The sequence below is a fragment of the Callospermophilus lateralis genome, chromosome 3 (assembly GCF_048772815.1).
Source record: "Callospermophilus lateralis isolate mCalLat2 chromosome 3, mCalLat2.hap1, whole genome shotgun sequence".
Classification (NCBI taxonomy): Eukaryota; Metazoa; Chordata; class Mammalia; order Rodentia; family Sciuridae; genus Callospermophilus; species Callospermophilus lateralis.
Window position 1 is genome coordinate 75164250 of NC_135307.1, and position 25339 is coordinate 75189588.

General features: G+C 34.5%; 1 protein-coding gene across 1 annotated transcript in view; it reads left to right on the forward strand.

The window, feature by feature from the left end:
* Wdhd1 (WD repeat and HMG-box DNA binding protein 1) overlaps positions 1 to 25339 on the forward strand; it is a 57830-nt gene that overhangs the window by 18564 nt on the left and 13927 nt on the right. The window contains exons 11-16 of the mRNA XM_076848369.1: positions 404 to 582; positions 5054 to 5238; positions 7771 to 8012; positions 9660 to 9797; positions 11706 to 11862; positions 24579 to 24693. Of these exons, the coding sequence (XP_076704484.1) occupies positions 404 to 582; positions 5054 to 5238; positions 7771 to 8012; positions 9660 to 9797; positions 11706 to 11862; positions 24579 to 24693 (1016 nt within the window). The remainder of the gene's footprint in view (positions 1 to 403; positions 583 to 5053; positions 5239 to 7770; positions 8013 to 9659; positions 9798 to 11705; positions 11863 to 24578; positions 24694 to 25339) is intronic.

Here is a 25339-nt window from a genome sequence, read left to right on the forward strand (position 1 = left end):
CATTTATTTTTAAACATTAAATAGTTTCAAAAAAACTTTAAGGCAACCATCATACTTCTTTTATGCACATTAACCATTGTTGTGCCAGAACTTTTTTGTTTTTTAAAACAAACTGAAAGGATCAATATTTAATAAAATTAGTGTTTTATTACTGTGAGTGGTAGTTAATAATGCAGTAACTACTAACATATTTTGGTATCACTGTCTTGATTTACACTAAGGCACCAGCAGTCTTATCCCAACAGTATTTTTGCATCATCTCTACATCTCTTCAATAGTGAGAGAGGCAAATGTGTCAGTTTTCATTAAGTATGAATAGAAAGGTTATTAGATTCCATAATGCTTTTCTTTTCCAAGGTTATTGGTATTTATGATTCTTTTCATTATATTCTTTGTATTGCAGATGTTACAATGCTAAAAACTGGTCTTCTCAAAGAGGAGGAGGAAGATCAGACAGGTAGCATTCACAATCTACCACTTGTAACATCCCAAAGGCCATTTTATGATGGGCCCATTCCAACTCCCCAGCAAAAGCCATTCCAGTCAGGCTCTACACCCTTACATCTCACTCACAGATTCATGGTAAGCCTTGGATCTACACTTAACTTTTAAAATAATTTCTCAGCATTTTTTATAATGATAATTTATTGTGTTGGATTTTAAAAAAACATTTTTTTCAAAACCTTGATTAAATGGATTGGAACACTTTGGTTGATTATAATTTTGTGGTTGATTTATTTTATGATTAACTCAGTTTTACTCTTATTTCAACATTATTGAAAATTATGTTAAAAAATTCTGTTTTGCAAAATGACATAATGAACCTAAATAAATATGACTGTATATCTTGAAATACTTCCTGGCTGGATGTCCAAACCTTGTTTTTCATGTATTTATTATGTAGAAGATTATTCTGATTCCAAACTACTAGTTAGAAGATATTTTTAGATGGTGACTCCTAGTAATGTATTAGAGAGTGATAAGTACTAATGGAGATGGGGAATCTGCCCCTTTTCCTCACCCTACTTTCCTGGAATGTAAGCTCTGCAAGGATAGAGATTTTTCTGGTTTTTGTTTCTGTGTGTGTGTGTGGTGGTGGGGGATTGGACACAGATCCTCTAGCATGGTGGGTAAGTGCTCTCCACTGCACTATACCCCCAGCCCTGTTTTTTTAAACTGATAGCATTTAAAACCAGATATTGCACAGTAGGCATTAAATATATATTTTTGAATTGATGAACTATTATTTTTTGCTTCAAGTTTGAGAGCTTAAGATGTTTAGTATCCTGTTTATTGGATATTTGAGGTTTTTTTTTTTTTTTTTTTACCTGCAAATTCCATTATTTTATTCTCTTTGAATGCTGAGTAATATTCCATTGTGTATATATACCACATTTTCTTTTCTTTTTTTTTTATATCGATTTATTTATTTATTTTTTATTATTGGTTATTCAAAACATTACAAAGATTTCAGAATCACATCGGTTACACATCCACATTTTTACATAATACCATAATAGTAACTTTTGTATTCTGCTACCTTTCCTATCCTCTACTATCCCCCCTCCCCTCCCCTCCCATCTTCTCTCTCTACCCCATCTACTGTAATTCATTTCTCTCCTTATTTTTTTCCCATTCCCCTCACAAACTCTTATATGTAATTTTGTATAACAATGAGGGTCTCCTTCCATTTCCAAGCAATTTCCCTTTTCTCTCCCTTTCCCTCCCACTTCATGACTCTGCTTAATGTTAATCTTTTCCTCCTGCTCTTCCTCCCTGCTCTGTTCTTGGTTGCTCTCATTATATCAAAGAAGACATTTGGCATTTGTTTTTTAGGGATTGGCTAGCTTCACTTAGCATAATCTGCTCTAGTGCCATCCATTTCCCTGCAAATTCCATGATTTTGTCATTTCTTAGTGCTGCGTAGTACTCCATTGTGTATAAATGCCACATTTTTTTTATCCATTCATCTATTGAGGGGCATCGGGGTTGGTTCCACAGTCTAGCTATTGTGAATTGTGCTGCTATGAACATCGATGTGGCAGTATCCCTGTAGTACGCTCTTAGTCCGAGAAGGGCAATAGCTGGGTCAAATGGTGGTTCCATTCCCAGCTTTCCCAGGAATCTCCATACTGCTTTCCATATTGGCCTCACCATTTTGCAGTCCCACCAGCAATGTATGAACTACCCAGATTGAATCAGGAAGATATAAACAACCTAAACAGATCAATATCAAGGGAGGAAATAGAAGAAGCCATCAAAAGACTACCAACCAAGAAAAACCCAGGACCGGATGGATATACAGCAGAGTTTTACAAAACCTTTAAAGAGGAACTATTACCAATACTCCATAATCTATTTCAGGAGATAGAAAAAGAGGGAGAACTCCCAAATTCATTCTATGAGGCCAATATCACCCTGATTCCCAAACCAGAGAAGGACACCTCAAAGAAAGAAAACTACAGACCAATATCCCTAATGAATTTAGATGCAAAAATCCTCAATAAAATTCTGGCAAATCGTATACAAAAACATATCAAAAAGATTGTGCACCATGATCAAGTAGGATTCATCCCTGGGATGCAAGGCTGGTTCAATATACGGAAATCAATAAACGTTATTCACCACATCAATCGACTTAAAGATAAGAACCATATGATCATCTCGGTGGACGCAGAAAAAGCATTCGACAAAGTACAGCATCCCTTTATGTTCAAAACATTAGAAAAACTAGGGATAACAGGAACTTACCTCAAAATTATAAAAGCTATATATGCTAAGCCTCAGGCTAGCATCATTCTAAATGGAAAAAAACTGAAGGCATTCCCTCTAAAATCTGGAACAAGACAGGGATGCCCTCTCTCACCACTTCTATTCAATATAGTTCTCGAAACACTGGCCAGAGCAATTAGACAGACGAAAGAAATTAAAGGCATAAAAATAGGAAAAGAAGAACTTAAATTATCACTATTTGCGGATGATATGATCCTATACCTAGAAGACACAAAAGGGTCTACAAAGAAACTACTAGAGCTAATAAATGAATTAAGCAAAGTGGCTGGATATAAAATCAACACGCATAAATCAAAGGCATTCCTGTATATCAGCGACAAATCTTCTGAACTGGAAATGAGGACATCTACCCCATTCACAATATCCTCAAAAAAAATAAAATACTTGGGAATCAACCTAACAAAAGAGGTGAAAGATTTATACAATGAAAACTACAGAACCCTAAAGAGAGAAATAGAAGAAGATCTCAGAAGATGGAAAAATATACCCTGTTCATGGATAGGCAGAACTAACATCATCAAAATGGCAATATTACCAAAAGTTCTCTATAGGTTCAATGCAATGCCAATCAAAATCCCAACGGCATTTCTTGTAGAAATAGATAAAGCAATCATGAAATTCATATGGAAAAATAAAAGACCCAAAATAGCAAAAGCAATTCTAAGCAGGAAGTGTGAATCAGGAGGTGTAGCGATACCAGATTTCATACTGTACTACAAAGCAATAGTAACAAAAACAGCATGGTACTGGTACCAAAACAGGCGGGTGGACCAAAGGTATAGAATAGAGGACACAGAAACCAATCCACAAAATTACAACTATCTTATATTTGATAAAGGGGCTAAAAGCATGCAATGGAGGAAGGATAGCATCTTCAACAAATGGTGTTGGGAAAACTGGAAATCCATATGCAATAAAATGAAACTGAATCCCCTCCTCTCGCCATGCACAAAAGTTAACTCAAAATGGATCAAGGACCTTGATATCAAATCAGAGACTATGCGTCTGATAGATGAAAAGGTTGGCTCCGATCTACATATTGTGGGGTCAGGCTCCAAATTCCTTAATAGGACACCTATAGCACAAGAGTTAAAAACAAGAATCAACAAATGGGACTTACTTAAACTAAAAAGTTTTTTCTCAGCAAGAGAAACAATAAGAGAGGTAAATAGGGAGCCTACATCATGGGAACAAATTTTTACTCCTCACACTTCAGATAGAGCCCTAATATCCAGAGTATACAAAGAACTCAAAAAATTAAACAATAAGAAAACAAATAACCCAATCAACAAATGGGCCAAAGACCTGAACAGACACTTCTCAGAGGAGGACATACAATCAATCAACAAGTACATGAAAAAATGCTCACCATCTCTAGCAGTCAGAGAAATGCAAATCAAAACCACCCTAAGATACCATCTCACTCCAGTAAGATTGGCAGCCATTATGAAGTCAAACAATAACAAGTGCTGGCGAGGATGTGGGGAAAAGGGTACTCTTATACATTGCTGGTGGGATATTTGAGGTTTTATTCTCTGAGGAATTTTACCTACTGTCTTTTTGAAAGATAAAGACCTGGTATAATTTTTTTTGTAAATAAAAATATTGATGTTTAATATTCACAAAACTGCTGCCATCAGTAATCATCAAGTAACATCTTTTCTTACTAGTGTCAATACTTTATGTATAATTATTTAGTTAAGTATATATAGCTATATTTATAGTTATAAATACATAGGTATATTCAAAATGACTATATAATTAAATTAAGTATTGGCGATAATTTTATTAGAAATACTAGGGCATAGTGTGAGCCTGTAGTGACATGAGTGGAAGATTAGTTTCCAAATGCTGTCAATTTATGTTGCCTTAAAATATATTATTTATCCTATAATGTAAACCAGTTAGTTGGAACAGAAAAAAAACAAATTCTTGTTAGTATACATAGCATAAATAAATTAAAGTTTTGAAATGTTTCTTTTGAGGTTTTTAAAAAGTCATGTAATTTATTTTTAAACATTAAATACTCAACTTGTTGATAAATATGCTTATAATTCAGGAAGAAAAGAATAATTAGTAATTATAGTTCTGATACTGCTACTGCTACCTGAAACTAGAGTTACATAAGATGTGATAGCTTCTATAACTTAAACCTTGATACAGATTGAGTTACAGTATTGTTAATTCATACTCCTGTAGCCTACTGATTTTTTAATTTTCAGTTTTCCTCAGACTTGTATTTTATCTTACATATTTGTAGGTGTGGAACTCGATTGGAATTATTCGCTGCTATAATGATGAACATGACAATGCCATAGATGTGGAGTTCCACGATACCTCAATACACCATGCAACACACTTGTCAAATGCTTTGAATTATACAGTAGCAGATCTATCCCATGAAGCTATTTTGTTGGCATGTGAAAGCACTGATGAACTAGCAAGGTAAATTCAAGATTATTAGGAAGAATTTGGCACTGGTGAGCTGCTAGATATATTATTGAAATTAAAAACAAAAAGTTAATAAAATAAAGTTATATCTTTTATAGTATGAAATTTCAGATAAAAGCATTTGGTACAAGTACTGGTTTACACATAATACCTCAGAACATGTGTCTGATTTTGCTCTAATTATCTCCGAATTACATTCTCTTAACTACATATCAAACAAAATGACACGACAAAATTTGTAGCTTAAGAAAGATGGTATTAATTTTTACGTTGTTAGTGTTATAAGGGTAACATATATTCGTTAGGGAAAAAAAGTACAGAATTTTTAGAAAATGAAAGTATCTATCAGTATGAACCCTCCTTTTAAAATTTACCTTGTTGAAGTGTAATTTACGTACAGTAAGTGTTCCTATTTTAGGTATATGATTTGATGGTTTGACAAATGTGTAACTACTACTACAACTATTTACATGTTTTTTGTTTTGTTTTGTTTTTCTTTCTTTCTTTCTTTCTTTTCTTTTTTTTTTTTTTTTTTGGTACCAGGGATTGAACTCAGGGGCACTCAACCACTGAGCCACATTCCGAGCCCTATTTTGTATTTTATTTAGAGATAGGGTCTCACTGAGTTGCTGGGGCTGGCCTTGAACACGAGATCTTCCTGCCTCAGCCTCCAGAGTTGCTGGGATTATAGGCGGGCACTACCAAGCCCGGCTTCTTTTCTTTTGTGGTTGCTATGGATTAGATTTGAAATCTACTCCTTGGGGAAAAAAAATTATGAATAAGGAAAAACAAAAGTACTGTTCATTAATTTGCTGTTTTTAATATATTTTGGACTTTACATGTTTTGATAGTAGTTAATACATAGGTAGCTAGGAAAAAATCATGATAAGGCCTTAGATGCAGCTATGTTTTTGAGGTTTTCTCATTTTTAAGGAAAAATGTTTTTTTCTTTCTCTTTTTTTTAATATTATAGCCAGATTAGTCTTTCTTGATCTCTTATATTGATACTCTTGATATACTTGATGGATGGATTTTACTTCTCCTAGGTGATTTGAAATTAAATTATTCTAATGATACATAATTGCTTATTGTGCTCAAAGTATAGCTCACAACCTAGCATTGTGGGTCACCTGGAATTTGTTGAAAACCCAGAATCTCAGATCTCACCCAGACCCTCTGAATCAGAATCTGCATTTTAATGAGATCCTCATGGAACTGAATACATTAATTAAAATCCAGTGAATGCTATATTAGGTCATTTAACATTTTGATTAGTGTGCTAATTTACACATTATAAAATCAATTCAATACTTCATTTATTACTGAGTTAAATCAGGTTATTCAAAAAATCGCAGGCCTGAGATATAGCTCAGTGGTAGAACACTTGGCTAGCATGCACAAGGTCCTGGATTTGATCCCTAGCACCACAAGAACAACCACAATAATACAAAAATATTGTTGAGTAAGTGACTCCAACACAGAATATCTTGCATAATTAGAACATATATTTCCATGTGCAGTTTTGATTTTAGATATCCTTTTTGTTCTCCTTAAATATATTTCACAGACCTATACAATGTTACCTTTTTTATAAGATTAGATATTAAAATTACTGTTCAGAATGTCACTGCTGTTTGTGATTCCAAATACCTATGGTATCTGTATTCTGAAGCTTAAAGAATAACTTACATTTGGGCTGGGAATGTGGCTCAAGCGGTAGCGCGCTTGCCTGGCATGCGTGTGGCCCAGGTTCAATCCTCAGCACCACATACAAACAAAGATGTTGTGTCTGTCAAGAACTAAAAAATAAATATTAAAATTCTCTCTCTTCTCTCTCTCTCTCTCTCCCTTTTTTTAAAAAAAAAAAAAGAAGAACTTACATTTATATGTATGCTCAAAGGAAAAAAAACTGAAACATGAAATTTTTGGCAGTAATTGGTGGTAGTCTCTGATTCTACTATGTGTAATAATTTTTCTTTTTTCTCTTTTGGTTACTTTTTTCAGTAAGAGAACTGTTGTTTAATATTTTCATACTTCCTATCTTTAAAAATCTTAGTTGTGGGCCTGGGGTTGTGGCTCAGCGGTAGAGCACTTGCCTGGCACGTGCAGGGCCCTGAGTTCGATCCTCAGTACCACATATAAATAAATAAAAAATAAATGAGGGTATTGTGTCCAACTACAACTAAAAAATCAATATAAAAAAAAATCTTAGTTGTGTTTTTTTTTTTTTTTTACATTTGCAACATAGAATCACATTTAATGGTTTTAGCTTGCCTTTTTAGTTAATTAACATTATATTGTAGAGCATTTTCCTGTATCTTTGAATATTCTTAAAAATATGATTTAATAGTTTTAGTATAATTCATTTTCAGGATATTTCATAATTATTTTCTGAAAACAGTTTTTATACTGAAGTATATACTAGAAAAATAAACTTTTGTTATTGGGTTTCATGATTAGTTGTATATGTAAAACATCTCATAAAAGTTGGGTTGTCTCTCTTTTTTTATTTTTTTTATTTTTTAGCAAGCTTCACTGCCTGCACTTTAGTTCTTGGGATTCAAGCAAAGAGTGGATAGTAGACATGCCTCAGAATGAGGATATTGAAGCCATATGTCTGGGTCAGGGATGGGCTGCTGCTGCCACTAGTGCCTTGCTCCTTCGATTATTTACTATTGGAGGTGTTCAAAAAGAGGTCTTCAGCCTTCCTGGACCTGTGGTGTCAATGTCAGGACATGGAGAACAGCTTTTCATTATTTATCACAGAGGTAGATTTTTTAGTCTTTCATAAATTATATTATGACCTGCAGTAATATGGAAATTATTGAGCTTTTTGTTGGTACTTCTTGTCTTGCTTTTGCATTTATTTAGTATTTGCATCAGTGTAATCTTTGAATGTGGAGAATTTTGTTGTATGTACTAATAGCAAAGAAAATGAGAACTTTATAGAACTTATGTGGTATTGTCAAGAGAATTCCAAGTCTGATTGATTACTTACATGTCTAAATCGCATCTTTGGGCAAGCATGTCAGTGAACTTTCATAATTTAAAAAAAAAAAAAACTCAAAAATTAACTCACTCCTAGTGTAAAGGACGAAAACAACTTTAAATGTGACTTTTCAAAAGATGCTGCCACCTTTTCCTCACTTCATGTTGTCTTCAGTCCCCACCACTTTGTGGTCTTAAAACTGGTCTTACCAAGATTACCATTGATATATTAGCACTTTTTTTTTTTTTTTTTAACAATTCCATCAGATATACTTTCTTGGCTTCTCTGAAGTTCCTGTGTGTTTGTGACTTCTAAATTGATATCACTTGTTGTACCTTATTGCATGTCTGGATTTTCATATATTATTGAAATTAAAAACAAAAAGTTAATAAAATAAAGTTATATCTTTTATAGTATGCTCACTTGAAACCTCTATGTAGGCATCTCAATTCTCCTCTTTCCCTCACTTCCCAAATCAGCTCCATTAGAAAAGCTATATTGTCGTGTCAGTTCTATGGAGTAACAGATTCCAAATCTGTCTCTTCATTTTCTCCACTCATACCCTGGACCAACCAGTATGTCATGTCAGACTGCCATAATAGCCTATCTATTCTTTCAGCTCTCATTCTTGGCCTTTCACGGTCTGTTTTTCACACAGCAGCATGAAAATCAGATCATCTCCCTCTTCTGCTCAAATCTCTCTGAGGTTCTTTCACTTTTTGTCAGACTTCTTACTGTAGCTGGTAAGGTGAGCTGATCCTACACGAACTGACCTTTGCCCTCTGTAGCCTCATCTCTTGCCACTTTCTCTTTTTGCCACATTCTGGCCATACCTGCTACTTTGTGTACTTTGAGCACTGTGAGCTTGCCCCTGCCAGAGGACCTTCCATCAGTGATTCCCTCTTTCTCCTGTAGTATTCCTTTCCTTAACATTTGCATGGCTGGCCCCAACTTGCAATTCATATCTCAGATTAAATTTTACTTTCTCATAAAGGCCACCTCTAACTATAACCTAAACTAATCTCTCAGTTCATTCTAGCACATATTTGCTTCAACTCTTTGGTAGCGTTTTTTGCTCTTCTTGAATCTTTTAAATTTCTTTTTCAACCTGAGTATGAATTTAAGGGGGGGGGGGGACTGTTTACCATTTTAGTCCCATTGTCTAGACCAGTGCCTAGGGTTACATGATAAGTTCTTTATAAATAAATCTTAATTAAGTGAATATCATTTATAATCATTTTATATAAATAGTCCATGTAACATGTTATTCTACTTCTAATACCTGAATGGTGCCTCACATGGGTTGTCTATAAAAATAATACTAGTTATTCTAAAATTGAAACAAGATCAATCAAGAAAATAATTTAGATTGCATTATTGCTGAATAACCTTCAATGCTTGATTTATATTTACATTTTCTCACTAGGTACAGGATTTGATGGAGATCAGTGCCTTGGAGTTCAACTATTAGAGCTGGGGAAAAAGAAGAAACAAATTTTACATGGTGATCCTCTTCCTCTTACAAGGAAATCCTACCTTGTCTGGGTTGGTTTTTCAGCTGAAGGCAAGCTAATTTTTTCTTTATATTAAGCTCACTTTTCAAGAAGAAAATCATTAATAAATTTAATTAAAGATAAGTTGTCTATATTTTACATTTAATTTCTGTATTTTAACATGTTGGCAGAATTGGAAACTGTACTTGTTAGGTAAAGTAATATGTGTAAAGAACAAGATTTCTTTTTATGAGAATTCACATTAGAAACTTACTAATGGAAATGGTTTCCTAATATTTATTTATTAGACAGCAAGGAGGAAATACAAATCAACAGTAAAGTAGGATCTTTCCTAGCAGATTGTACACAAAATTAAGAATTTTCTGGAACTGTCCTGTCCATTGCAATTAACTACTGGCCACATGTGGCTATTGAACACTTAAAATGTGGCTAATGTTCTTTAAGTATATTCTTCAAATTTAGTATTAGAGAAAAATATAAAAAACTCTAATCTTTTTTCTGCTGTTACATTTTTAAGTGGTGATATTTTGGATATATTGGATTAAATAAGACATTAAAATAACTATCCCTCCTTTTTTAAAAGAGGCATTATGAATTAAAAATTCATATTTCTGTAGGGCTGAGGAAGTAGCTTAGTGGTAGAGCAATTGCCTAGCATGGGCAGTGATTGCCCTGGACTAGTACTGCAAATAATAAATTTGCAATGTGTTTACACACATATATTTGTAACATATGTATGTATTTGTTATATACATTACATTTGTGACTCACATGTTTCTGTTGGATGGTGTATTTTAGACCCATTTATAGTGGCTTATGATATGATTTGAAAGACAGGGAAGAATACTATATTTTAAAGCATTTGTTAGCCCTCTCTCAGAGGCTTAAATATTTTTGTTATTAGCAATGTATGGTCTTTGTTAACATCACTGAAAACCTCAATTTTGTTTGTTTGTTTGTTTTGCTGTATCAGAGATTGAACCCAGAGGTGCTCTACTTATCTTCAAACCTAACCCTTTTCGTTTTTTTATTTGAGACAGGATTTGCTAAGTTGCCGAAACTGGCCTCAAACCTGGCCTACCTTAGCTTCCCAAGTACCTGGGATTACAGGCATGCCCTACTATGCCCGGTTTATACGTCTTTAAAGTGTTGACCATTTTTGGATTTGTTTTCTATTGGGATATTATTAGTCATTTATGCTTTAATAATAATAGTTCCCATTTATATAGCTTTTTCTTTTCCCAAGTTCCAATCATATGTAATCCCTGAGGAAATTAATGTTTTCAGAGTGAGAGAGGTATGAAGCTACAGGTATGAAAAGGGTTAATTAGATAATTTGTTATGCACTTTCTGAGGTGGGAGCATAGTAAGTAGGAAACATTTTTACTATGAAAGAAAAGAGTAACAAAGGTATTTGTTTATGTCATTACCTTCTATCAGTTTCTAATCATTTTATCAAATCTCTCTTAACCTGGAAGGAGCCTTCAGATGTTGGGTTTTTTTGTTGTCGTTAATGTTTTTCTCTGTAATTGGCTTAAAGTAGTTACTGTTACATTCCAGCAGATGGCAGAGTTTTCATTGAAACTGTTTTTTTCTCTTTATTTGGGTAAATTTCAGTCATATCGCATGCAGTTTTTTTCTTCTGTTAGGTCATAGTCTGTATGTGGTTCATGAAATTTCACAGAGGGTAGTCTTGGGTTATTTTTCTTTTTTTACTTTGCTTTTTGAAATAAAAGTTAAATCCTGGTGGGGCTGGGATTGTGGCTCAGTGGTAGAGCGCTTGCCTAGCACATGGGAGGCCCTGGGTTCGATCCTCAGTACCACATAAAAATAAATAAATAAAATAAAGATATTTAAAAAAAAAAAGTTAAGTCCTTGGTATGTATTTTTTTGAAACAGGGTTTATTTAACAAATATGTGCTATATCTCCAAGTAATTTATTTTTTGTTGGAATATAGGTACCCCCTGCTACGTGGATTCTGAAGGCTGTGTTCGAATGCTTAACAGAGGGCTTGGTAATACATGGACTCCTGTGTGTAACACAAGAGAACACTGCAAAGGAAAGTCTGATCACTACTGGGTGATTGGTGTCCATGAAAATCCCCAGCAGCTAAGGTAGGCCATTATTTAAAAAGTGCTTTAAATTCTTTCTTAAAGGCTCTTTATCTTTCATCTTAGTGAATTTACTTGTTTTCCATAGTGTTTTGGTCAGCTTTTTGGCTGCTGCAACTAAAAGACCCCAGAACAATTATGGAGGAAGAAAAGTTAATTTGGTGGCTCACAGTTTCAGAGGTCTCAATCCATAGACAGCAGGCTCCATTCAGAGAGGCTTCATTGCTGGAGACAAAATATATACCCCAAAGCCATGCCCCCAGTGATCTCTCTGCTCCAGCCATACCCTATCTGTTTTCAGTTACTATCCAGTTAATCGCATCATGATTAATTCACTGATTGGGTTAAGGCTCTCATAACCCAATTATTTCTCCTCTAAACCTTCTTGCACTCTCTCACACATGAGCTTTGGGGGGATTCCTCACATCCAAACCATAACACATAGTCATTAAATTGGGAATTTTTATAATTCTATTCCTTTTTGAAATATATATGTTTTTATTGTTGTTGTTGTTGTTTTGTTTTTGCTTAATTATCATATGTAGGGGATAGGGCTAGTAGAAATTTGTTTATTATAAATGTAGAATTCTCAGTTCATATAGACTCAACTCAGTATTTTATTGAAGATTGTCCTCTTTTTTTGATATTTGATGTCTTAGTCTCAAAGAATGTCAGTTGACATTTTATAGGTATTTGGTGACTTAAGAGATCTTTGTTTTCATGGAACTTATAGTTTGATTGGAGAGACAGATAACAGAAACAAGTAAAATATTTATTCCTGCTTTGGATACATTCCACTAATTAATCTGACCAGACCCATGATGGAGAATTAATAAAAAGGTATATTCCAGGAAGGGTGATTATGAAAAACTCTGGCCAGCGGTACGAGTCTTTATAGGAGACTACATTCTTTGTAGAATGAAGTAAAAGTAGTCCATGCAGAGTAAGCAACATGGACAAAGGCTCTGAAGTTAGAAAAGGATTGAAAAGATTTAAATGTGGCTATGATACAAGAAACAAGGGATAATGGAGTCATAAATCCAAGGTGATATCAGAAAGTTAGAGGCTGTATTATAGGTCATACTTCAGCAGTTTGTATTTTATGTCATTTTTTCAGAAAATAATCAAGGACTTTGTCCAGGGAAATCGTGTAATCTGATTTATGGTACAAAAAGAAAACTGTATATGTAGTAAATGTATTGAAAGGGTTAAGACTAGAAATGCAGATGGACATGGTGGCATATACCTGCAATTCCAGCTACTCAGGAGACTGAGGCAGGAGGATTGCAAGTTCAAGGTCAGCCCCAACAACTTAGGGATACTCTGTCTCAAATTTTAAAAAAAGTCAGGGCGGGGGGTGCAGGGACATAGCTCAATGTTAGAACATCTCTGGGTCCAATTCCCAGTACAAAAACAAAAAGACTGGAATTGGAGAGATGGTTTTCAATGAGGGGATTTAGCCCCTCCTTCAGGAATATTTGGAAATGTGGGGTATTATTTTTAACTCTTATAGTGGTGACCAGGGGCCACCCTAGCATTTGGAGCCGTGGTGCCAGAGTTGTTAAACATGCTGTAGTATTCAGGACAGCTCCATACTAGAGTTTGTCCCTCCCCAAATGTTTGGGCCTTCACCGAGAAACACTGAGGGCGATTTTTGCAATCATCTAACTCTTGACTATAATTTATTTTTTATATTTTAAAATATTTTTAGATGTTGATGGGCCTTTATTTTGTTTATTTATTTATATGCAGTGTTGAGAATCGAACCAGTGCCTCACACATGCTAGGCAAGTGCTCTACCACTGAGTCAAAACCCCAACGCCTGTGACTATAATTTAGAATGTAGTAGAAATAAAGAGAAGCAGATTTGAGCTGGAAACATCAGACTTGATAGTAGATTAAGGGTTAGAAATAGGAAAGAATTAATAATGATTTTGTTTTAACAGCTGGATGTCAAACCATTTTCCATTTAAGATGGAAAGGAATTCTTTCTTGATGTTAAAAGTTTGAAATGCCTGAGAAATATCCAAATTGAGATACTAAAGTAAGGAAAAAATTACTTAAAAGGAGTCAAATCATAGAAGCTGTAGGAGAGACAAATTCAAGAAATAGACACAGTAGTCAGGAAGAAAAATACAAATGGCTTTCAAATATATGAAAAGATGATTAATATCATTGAATATAAATATAAAACTAAAGAATTTTTAAACATTATCTGAAAGGTTGGTAATATTCTTTTTTTTTTTTTTTTTTAATTTGTTAATGGATCTTTTTATTTTATTTATTTATATGCAGTGCTGAGGCTCGGACCCAGGGCCTCACACATGCCAGGCAAGTGTTCTACCACTGAGCCACAACCCCAGCCCCTGGTAATATTCTTCATTGGTAAATATTTGGGGGAAGTAATCGTGTTCATACATTCCTGATGATAATATAAGTTGGTATAATCCCCATGGAGGACGATTTGCCAGAATTAGAAATGCACACGTTCCTTGACCCATCAATTCTGCTTTTAGAATTTGTCCTACAGATTTAGTAGTACTTGCTAGTTCAAGTGTGATCCACAGACTAGCAGCATCAACTTAACCAGGGAGCTTGTTAGAAATGCTGCATATGAGGGATTGTGTCAGACCTACTGAATCAGAAGCTGTATTTTAACAAGATCCCAGGTGATTCATGTACACATGAAAGTTTGGGAAGCTACTATTATTAGCACACCTGAGGTGTGATACATAAAAATGGTATCCTACAGATAGGGTTGTCTTTAGCAGAAGACTGGAAACCTAAATTTCTAAATACATTCTGTATATCTGATTCCTAGAATACTACCGCTTTTTAAAGAAGTAAAGCAAATCATATATGTAATAAGGAACTTGTACCCAGAATATGTGAAGAACTCTTATAACTCAGAAAAAGAGACCCAATTTAAAAATAGGCAAAGGATTTGAGGAGTTATTTCTCCAGAAAAGCTATTCACTGGCAGATAAGAATGCAAATATATTCATGAAAATAAATCCATTGTTGTCAGTCATTAAGGAAATGAAAATAAAACTGCCAAGAAATATTACTACATATCCACTAGGATAACTGTAATCAGAAAAGGCACAATAATAAGTGTTGATGAGAGTGTGGGAGAATCAGAACCCACTGGCACTACTGGTAGGATACAAAATGATAGTTTGGTAGTTCCTCAAAAGGTTAAACATATGACCCAGCTACTCACTCCTAGTTATGTAACTAAGAGAATGTGTATACACATTCATACAAAAACTTGCATGTAAATGTTCATAGTAGATTTATTCATAATAGTTGAAAAAACAATGCAAATGTCCATCAACTGATGAATAGATAAGTAAAAAGTGAATCTATTACTGGACTATAAAAGATAAAATAAAAATAAATACTACAACAGATGAACCTTGAAAACTATGCTAAGTAAAAGAAACTAGACACAAAGGGCTATATACTGTTTGATTTCATTTAGATGAAGTATCCAGAATAGGCCATCCAGAAATAAATATATTAGTGGTTACCAAAGGGTAAAGGGTTGGGAGGAAGAGTGGAGCACAGAATAGGGAGTAACTTCATGGGTATAAGATTTCTTTGGGGGATGATGAAAATATTTTATATTTAGTGATAATTGATGCACAACTCTATGAATCTACTGGAAACTACTGACCTGTATGCTCTGTGGTGTGACACAACTAAGGTACATTTCATGTGAACTCTAATGTGTGAATTATGTCTCAGTAAAACTTACAAAAAGGATAAGGACACTATGTGGTGATGTGGAAGGATCTGCAAGATGTGTTGTAGTGAAATTAATATCTTTTGTTTGAAAGGGAGGAGAGCATAAGAATACATAATTTTATTTGATTATATATGCTGAAGAATTTCTGGAAATTCTAGAAAGGAAAGTAGCTAATTGGTAGAGAAAAGTTCAGTGGGATAATAGAAGAGAACTTCTGTGTTTTTTCTTTTTTTTTTTTTTCTTTTTTTTGGTACTATGGGTTGAAACCAGGGACACTTAATCACTTGAGCCATATCTTTAGCCCTTTTATTTTATTTTTTAAATTTTTAAAATTTTTTCCAGTTTTAAAACAGGGTTTCACTAAATTGCTTAGAACCTTGCTAAATTGCTGAGGCTGGCTTTGAATCTGGCATCCTCTTGCCTCACCTCCCGAGCACCTGGGATTACAGGCGTGTGTCACTGTGCTGGACCTATATTCCTTTTATACTTTTTCAACATATAAATGTATTCCTTATTCAAAACTTAAATAAATTGAACTTTTAAAAAATGAAAGCAATAATTCAATAAGCTGAATCACATAAGGCTAGAAATCAAGTTCAAGAAAACTTCTCATTTTGGCTACATGGAGGTTATTGGTGACTCATAAAATTGATCTTAGTGGCATAATAAAATATTAAATTGCAGATTAGGAAAGGCATGAGATGTAAGGAAATGAAAGTAGAATATGTAAACAACTCTTTTTAAGAAGTTTGGCTGTGAAGAAAAGCACATTTTGGTACCTAAAAGGGGATAAGAAGTCAAGCAGGGGTTTCTTTAGCTTGGGTGATTCTATAGCTTTTTTTTTTTTTTTTTTTTTTGAGGAATACTGAAGATTGAACCCAGGAACTTTTTACATCCCCAGTGAGCCACATCTCCAGTCCTTTTATTTTTTAGGCGAGGTCTCACTAAGTTGCTTACAACCTTGATAAGTTGCTGGGGCTACCCTCAAACTTTCAATCTTCCTTCCTCAGCCTTCTGAGTTGCTGGGATTACAGCTATGTACCACTGTGTCCAGTTTTACAGCATTTTTATGATCTTTTGCCACGGAATTTAATAAAAAGGGTGAGATTGACAATGTAAGAACACGAGAAAGCCAAAGGAATGAAATCTTTAATAAAGAAAAAGAAAGGTGGTAGATTTTAGACTACCTATTTAAATGATAGACATCTTATCACTTGTAATGAGAGGGAAAAAGATAGGCACAAATGTAAAAACTTCATAGAGAACTACAGAGGAATTGTTCTTTATGAATGTTTTATCTTTACAGAGTCTCCAGATATTACATTATTGACATATTTAGCATTATAAAGATCCTGGCACCTGTAATTCCAGTGAGTCAAGAGAATCACAAGTTCAAGACCAGCCTGGGCAACTTAGCAAGACTGTCTCAAAAAGCATAAACAAAAAGGTCTGGGACATAGCTCTGTAGCAGAGTACCCTAGGGTTCAATTCCCAGTACTGTACAAAAAATAAGGAAAGATTATATTAGTTAACAGTCTTAGGCTATAGCTTGTTCTTAGGAGTTTTTTGCATGTTCATTTCAAGGAATCATATTAGAAATTTGAGTTAAAGAACTTATGTGCTGTCTTATTAGAGAGTTAAGGTTTGAACCTATGAGGATTTTTACTATCCTTCCTCATCCTTATGTTATTTTGTTAGTGAATTTCATTATCTTTTTTTAAGAAAGATTTTTTTAAAAAATATTTGTTTCATTGTAGATGGACACCATACCTTTATTTTATTTTTATGTGGTACCAGGGATTGAACCCAGTGCTTCATGCATGCTAGTTAAGCACTCTACCACTAAGCCATAATCCCGGCCCAAATGTTATTATCTTAAGGAGGTATGTGAAATTATTCAATTGCCATGAGTAATTTTGGTTTTTCATTTAATTTAATATTACAAATTATCAAGCTTTTTTTTTGAAGCTCAATTTTTAAACCCCTAATATTTATATAACAAGCCTTTTCTTGCCTGCTTTTCTGTTAAGATTTTAAAGAGTTTAACTGTCATTAGAATCCATGGTAATTACAGCTGGTAACATTTAACTGTTAAAATTAACATGGGATAAAGAAATAATGGACTTTAAATTATAGCTTTTAGACTTGGGAAGATTTTAGAAATTGTCTGTGCCAATGGTTCCTGACATTTTCAAATATAGGAGCCATTTTTAAATATTGAACATTATTGACCTCCAAATGGTAGTAGTTCTACAATCAGCTGGTAGATAATTCATAATAATAGAAGCTTCTATAGACCTATAGAAGTGCTATATTAATTAATTAATTAATATTTGGTACTGGGGATTGAACCCAGAGGTGCTCAACCACCAAGCTATACCCCAGCCCTTTATTTTTATTTTTTTAGGCAGACTTTCGCTAAATTGCCAAGACTAGTTTGGAACTTTTGATCCTCCTGCCACAGCTTCCTGGGTTGCTGGTATTACAGGCGTGTATCACCATATCCAGCTCAAAGTTGTATGTTAATATAAATTTGTATTTATAAATCACATCATTTATATGCATATGAAAATTCTGATACATAACGTGGAAAATGTTTTGTGTTGAGTCTATGAATAATTCATGATTCCTGTGTGAATTACTCAGTTGCCCTTCAGGGATTTATTTTTTTAGTTGTCAATGGACCTTTATTTGTTTGTATGTGGTGCTGAGACTCAAATTCAGCACGTCACACATGGTAGGCAAGCGCTCTACCACTGAGCCACAACCCTAGCCCCAACTACTGGTTTCTTTTGGTCCAGGTCCTGCACCCCCTGCCTTCATCTTTGCATTTACCCCAGTTTTTATATGTGATAAAACTGGGGTTCAAAAAAGATCAAGTAACTTATTTGGGATCACACGGTTAATGGCAAAAAAACCCAAAATATTGTTTTGTATCAAAATAAAGAAACAATGGCAGTTGAGTTGATATGTACATTACTTTTTCCTTAAGAATCAGTCTATTATAGTTGAATTTCTTAGGAGAGTGTTATAAAGCAGACATTTGAAACACCAAGAAGATATCCTAAAAAGTCTGCTTATGAAAATGTATTTAATTTTATCTACTGTATTATTACCCTGATTTATTTCAGGGTGTTTTCATTTTTTCCAGGTTTGTTCTGGAAAAATAGGCTTGCATATTTTTCAAAGGTTGGAAATTATACTACTCAGTATGGTCTATTGCACTTTTCATACCAGCTGTCTTATATTTAGAGACACTCAGAGATGATTGATTTCCTTCCTGTGGAAAGAGATACATGAAAGTCTAGGGTTTCTACACCCACCATCAGTAGTCTAGTCCTGTGTTTACCTGTTCTTGTTATCAAGAAATTTATTCTGTTTATTTAAATTTCTGATGCTTCTGTTTGTTAGTGTTGGTATTTCTCTGGAAAGCAAGATGTCCTAGTGGTCCCAAGTTCAGACTCCGAGTCGCAATATGGTGTGACTGCTCTGCTGTTCTGTTCTTTATTTGACGTGGCCATGCTGGTTACATTCTTTGAGCCTCTTTTCCTCATTTCTAATATCAAAATGTGTTCCTCTCACAGAATTGCTATGAAGATGAAGTTGTAGAACACTCACCCTTAGTGAATGTTCATTGAATGATAGCTATTAATTAACAGTGGTTTTCTTCCTAAAAGGCAGTTAGCTTTGTAGTTCATGTTAATGATACTTGTTTCTTTAGTTTTTTCATTTTACATGCATTTTCTAACCCAATTCATAATTTTTCTTTTTGTTCAGGATCTTTTAAAAGGGAATATGATTAGTTAAAAGTAATTTTTAAAAAATTCATTTGCCAGTGCAAAACATTTCTCTATAATTATGAAATAAGAAATTATTGATCTATAGATCTATCACCTCTACCCACTTTTACTTGAATTTCAGTTTAGGAAAACTGCATTTATTGTGTCATGATTGCAACTGGTTAATATATAACAGAGGTAACTGATTATCCTGTGCTACAGTCTAACTTGGTCTGTGTAAACAGCCACCTTCCTTTCTTCTTTTTAGAAACTCTGAACATGAATATCAGATTTTTTTAGTTGTGTTCATTTAACAAGCTTTTGTTATAGTATAGTACTGACTATATGTATTATACTACACAAAAATTAATTTTGCAACCCTGAAGAGGTAAGTTTGTAAAATCATTATGCTAATCCTGAACGAAGTGCTTTAAAAGAGGTGTGAACAGCCAGGGGTGGTGGTGCATGCCTGTAAATCCCAGCTACTGGGGAGGCTGAGGCAGGAGGATCACAAGCCTCAGCAACTTCATGAGACTCTATGTCTCAATGAAAATTAAAGAGCTGGGGTTATAGCTCACTGGTGGAGCTTCCCTGGGTTCAATTCCCAGTACTCTTAGGGGAAAAAAAAAAAAAAAAGTTGTGAAGAAAGTCCTTTGTAACACAGAATAGAAAGCAAAACTTTCTGACTAGGAAAGATTGGTTTGGACATTGGCCCCAATTTTCTGTAATCTGCTGTTTTTTTTTGTTTTTTTTTTTTTTTTTTTTTTTTTTTAACTCTCCCTTTAATATAATAAGAAAACAGATTTGGTGATTATTTTGCAAAGAAATTGAAGTAATTTTGTCTCCTTAGTAACAGTGGTTTATTTTTTCACATTTCCTCTTCCAAATGGTTTAGGCACATGGTTTCTAAGAAATTCATTCATAGTAGGCAAAACCCATCAAATTAACAATTAAAATGTGTTTTTTCCCTCTGTTTTCTCTATCAGAGGGATTTTTAATGAAGAAAAAGTCTTTAGTTCAAGTCTTTAAAGCTAAAAAATTATAAGAAATATGAATTGGTGCTCTGCTTTAATGTAAATGTGGGTTAAAGTGTTAATAAAATCTCAGCATCTTTTGTGATCATTGTTTGCTGTGTATAAATTAATGAAGTATTTGAGCTATAAAATGTTTTAAAACAAAATATATCATGTTATAGAAAAAAAGAGTGTAGATAAAAATTAGCAATCTTTTTAATTTTGTTAATGTATATGTATGTATGTAATTATACTTACATTTGTGAGTGCACATGTTCTTCTATATTTGGCCCAAGCATTAAGTCGTGGTGGTTGTGTTGTTGTGGATAGTTGCATGGCAGTTGCTACAGAAATTTTTCAAAATCAAGGTGTTTGTGCTGCCACCTTATACTCTGTTCTGAAAATCACTGGTTTCTATAAAATCATAAGAGGGAGGAAAGTAGAAAGAAAATAAGATTATATGTCAAAAAAATTGGCTCTTTGAAAACATTTGTATTTTTATTGCCAATCAAAATCCCAACTGCATTTCTTGTAGAAATAGATAAAGCAATCATGAAATTCATATGGAAAAATAAAAGACCCAAAATAGCAAAAGCAACTCTAAGCAGGAAGTGTGAATCAGGTGGTATAGCGATACCAGATTTCAAACTATATTACAGAGCAATAATAACAAAAACAGCATGGTACTGGTACCAAAACAAGCAGGTGGACCAATGGTACAGAATAGAGGACACAGAGACTAATCCACAAAGTTACAACTATCTTATATTTGATAAAGGGGCTAAAAGCATGCAATGGAAGAAGCACCAATCTTCAACAAATGGTGCTGGGAAAACTGGAAATCCATATGCAACAAAATGAAACTGAATCCCCTCCTTTCGCCATGCACAAAAGTTAACTCAAAATGGATCAAGGAGCTTGATATCAAATCAGAGACTCTGCGTCTGATAGAAGAAAAAGTTGGCTCCGATCTACATATTGTGGGGTCAGGCTCCAAATTCCTTAATAGGACACCCATAGCACAAAAGTTAATAACAAGAATCAACAAATGGGACTTACTTAAACTAAAAAGTTTTTTCTCAGCAAGAGAAACAATAAGAGAGGTAAATAGGGAGCTACATCATGGGAACAAATTTTTACTCCTCACACTTCAGATAGAGCCCTAATATCCAGAGTATACAAAGAACTCAAAAAATTAAACAATAAGATAACAAATAACCCAATCAACAAATGGGCCAAGGACCTGAACAGACACTTCTCAGAGGAGGACATACAATCAATCAACAAGTACATGAAAAAATGCTCACCATCTCTAGCAGTCAGAGAAATGCAAATCAAAACCACCCTAAGATACCATCTCACTCCAGTAAGATTGGCAGCCATTAGGAAGTCAAACAACAACAAGTGCTGGCGAGGATGTGGGGAAAAGGGTACTCTTGTACATTGCTGGTGGGACTGCAAATTGGTGCGGCCAATTTGGAAAGCAGTATGGAGATTCCTGGGAAAGCTGGGAATGGAACCACCATTTGACCCAGCTATTGCACTTCTTGGACTATTCCCTGAAGACCTTAAAAGAGCATACTACAGGGATACTGCCACATCGATGTTCATAGCAGCACAATTCACAATAGCTAGACTGTGGAACCTACCCAGATGCCCTTCAATAGATGAATGGATAAAAAAAATGTGGCATTTATACACAATGGAGTATTACGCAGCACTAAAAAATGACAAAATCATGGAATTCGCAGGGAAATGGATGGCACTAGAGCAGATTATGCTTAGTGAAGGTAGCCAATCCCTAAAAAACCAATACCAAATGTCTTCTTTGATATAATGAGAGCAACTAAGAACACAGCAGGGAGGAAGAGCAGGAAGAAAAGATTAATATTAAACAGAGACATGAGGTGGGAGGGAAAGGGAGAGAAAAGGGAAATTGCATGGAAATGGAGGGAGACCCTCATGGTTATACAAAATTACATATAAGAGGTTGTGAGGGGAAAGGGAAAAAAAACAAGGAGAGAAATGAATTACAGTAGATGGGGTAGAGAGAGAAGATGGGAGGGGAGGGGAGGGGGGATAGTAGAGGATAGGAAAGGTAGCAGAGTACAACAGTTACTAGTATGGCATTATGTAAAAATGTGAATGTGTAACCGATGTGATACTGCAATCTGTATTTGGGGTAAAAATGGGAGTTCATAACTCACTTGAATCTAATGTATGAAATATGATATGTCAAGAGCTTTGTAATGTTTTGAACAATCAATTAAAAAAAAAAAAAAGGAAAGGTATTCAAGTCTCATGAGAAGAAGTGTAGTTTCAAAAACATTCCTGGGGGGTTGGGGATGTGGCTCAAGCAGTAGCACGCTTGCCTGGCATGCGTCTGGCCCGGGTTCAATCCTCAGCACCACATACAAACAAAGATGTTGTGTCCGCCGAAAACTTTTAAAAAGTAAATATTTAAAAAAAAAAAAAAAACATTTCTAGGTACTGGAGCTTACTTTTTTTTGTTTGTTTGTTTTTTTGGTATCAGATATTGAACCCAGGGGTGCTTAACCACAGAGTCACATTCCTAACCCTTCTTTATATTTCATTTTGAGATAAGGTCTCACTGAGTTACTTAAGGCCTCAGCTTCCCAAGCTGCTGTAATTATGGGCATGTGCCACCATGCCTACCTGGAGCTTACCTTATTTTTCCTTTTCTTTTCTTTTCTTTTTTTTAGGTGAGATACCAGAGATTGAACTCAGTGGCATTCTACTACTGAGTTGTATCTCTGGCCTTTTTAATATTCATTCATTCATTCATTTATTTTGGGAGGTACTGGGGATTGAACTCAGGGGCATTCAATCACTGAGCCACATCCCCAGCCCTATTTTGTATTTTATTTAGAGACAGGGTCTAACTGAGTTGCTTAGTGCCTTGCTGTTGCTGAGGCTGGCTTTGAACTTGCAGTCCTCCTGTCTCAGATTCCTTAGCTACTGGGATTATAGGTGTGCTCCACTGCGCCTAGGTTAATATATTTTTTGATACAGGGTCTCACTAAGCCGCTGAGGCTGGCCTTGAACTTGTGATCCTCCTGCCTCAGCCCCTAATTATTGGGTTTGTAGGTGTGCTTCACCACACTCAGCTGCTGCTTAATTTTTTAAATTACTTTACTGGGCATTTAATAATAGTAGGAGATGTTTATGAAAGCAATCTTAAACCCAGGGGCCTAATTTCTATTTTGCATTTAAATGTCTTAAGGAATTCTTTGATTTAAAGCTCTGATAAAAAAAAAAAAAAAAACTTTACTATAATTTAAGTGGTTGACTATTTGTAAGCATAGACCAAAGTACTATTTTTTTAAATGACTTTATGAAAATAGAAAATGTGTGTGTGGTAGAGTGTACAATCATGGTATTCTTTATGAAATCATTTTGAGTGCATAAGTTAGATTGTCAAACATATATACACATTATTCTGTGTATTGAATTCTTTTTAATTAAATAACCTTAGTAGTCTTACTAATGAGTGTCTTCAAATGTCTTATACGTAGCCTTGTCAGAAAAAAACTAGGCTAAGTGTGTTACCATCTAAAGGCAATCTTTGATTTAGCAGAGTTGGGTCTAGATTAAAACTTTATGATATTGCATTTCCTGTGCCACTCTCACCAATATCTAATAAACACCTGTATTTGGACATTTCATCATCTTGTTCCCTTATTTGACCTTTTCTGCCATGGGTAACAGATGAATGAGATCAAATGAATATCCAAGATAAAGTGCTGATTACATGAGCCCTCCACATGTATTTATGGCACAGTTCATAGTTTTTTTTTTTTTTTAAAGAAAGAATGAAAGAGAGAGTGAGAATTTTTTTTTTTTTTTTAAATATTTATTTTTAGGTTTTGGGCGGACACAACATCTTTGTTTGTATGTGGTGCTGAGGATTGAACCTGGGCCGCACGCATGCCAGGCGAGCGCGCTACCGCTTGAGCCACATCCCCAGCCCCAGTTCATAGATTTTTAAAAATGGGTGGTTTGCTAAGGAAAATATAAAGAGGGCTGATTTTATTTTGAGTCATTGTTATTTAATAAAGCTAAAGTGAGTTGCTGACTTTTGAAAATTATGTATCTCTAGCAGCTTTTGTGACATTTTAGAAGTTTTTTATGATAGAACTTTTTCTTTACTGACAGGTGCATCCCTTGTAAAGGTTCTCGGTTTCCTCCCACCCTTCCACGCCCTGCTATAGCTATATTATCCTTTAAGATTCCATACTGTCAGATGGCAACCGAGAAAGGACAAATGGAGGTATGTGGAAGCCTTACCTTGTCACTCTGAATTTGACAGTGCACTATCTATGTGACACAGACAAATTAAAATTATTATGATGTCTAGTGTTCAGTATTTAGTACTCTTCAACTTGCTTTTTAGGGACTTTTATCTACAAGATAAATGGTTATAACCATCAGGGCCACTATTGTAAGGCCTTCCCTCTCAGGATTAGGCAAGTCCTCCATACATTTTGTGAAATAAGCACCTGGTTTGCCCCACCTTGGTCCTAGCGCTGTGCCATTAAATGCCATTTAAAATCTTGCAATTAGGGCTGGGGTGTGGCTCATTGGGAGAGCACTTGCCTGGCACGTGTGAGGCACTGGATTCGATCCTCAGCACCACATAAAAATAAATAAATAAAATAAAGTCATTGTGTCCATCTACAACTATATAAATAAAATAATTTAAAATCTTGCAATTAGTTATTTTAAGTGAGAAGCAAATCATCTTCTAAAAAGATCATTAGCCATGATAGCTAGGAACTATTTAATTAAAACACTGTATACTATCCCATATATATACATATATCCTCCATTTTTAAGAACCAAAGATAAAGTCAAGCTGTAATATTACATTGAAATTTGAATTATAAAATCAAGAAAGAATTTTGGAAAATATTTTA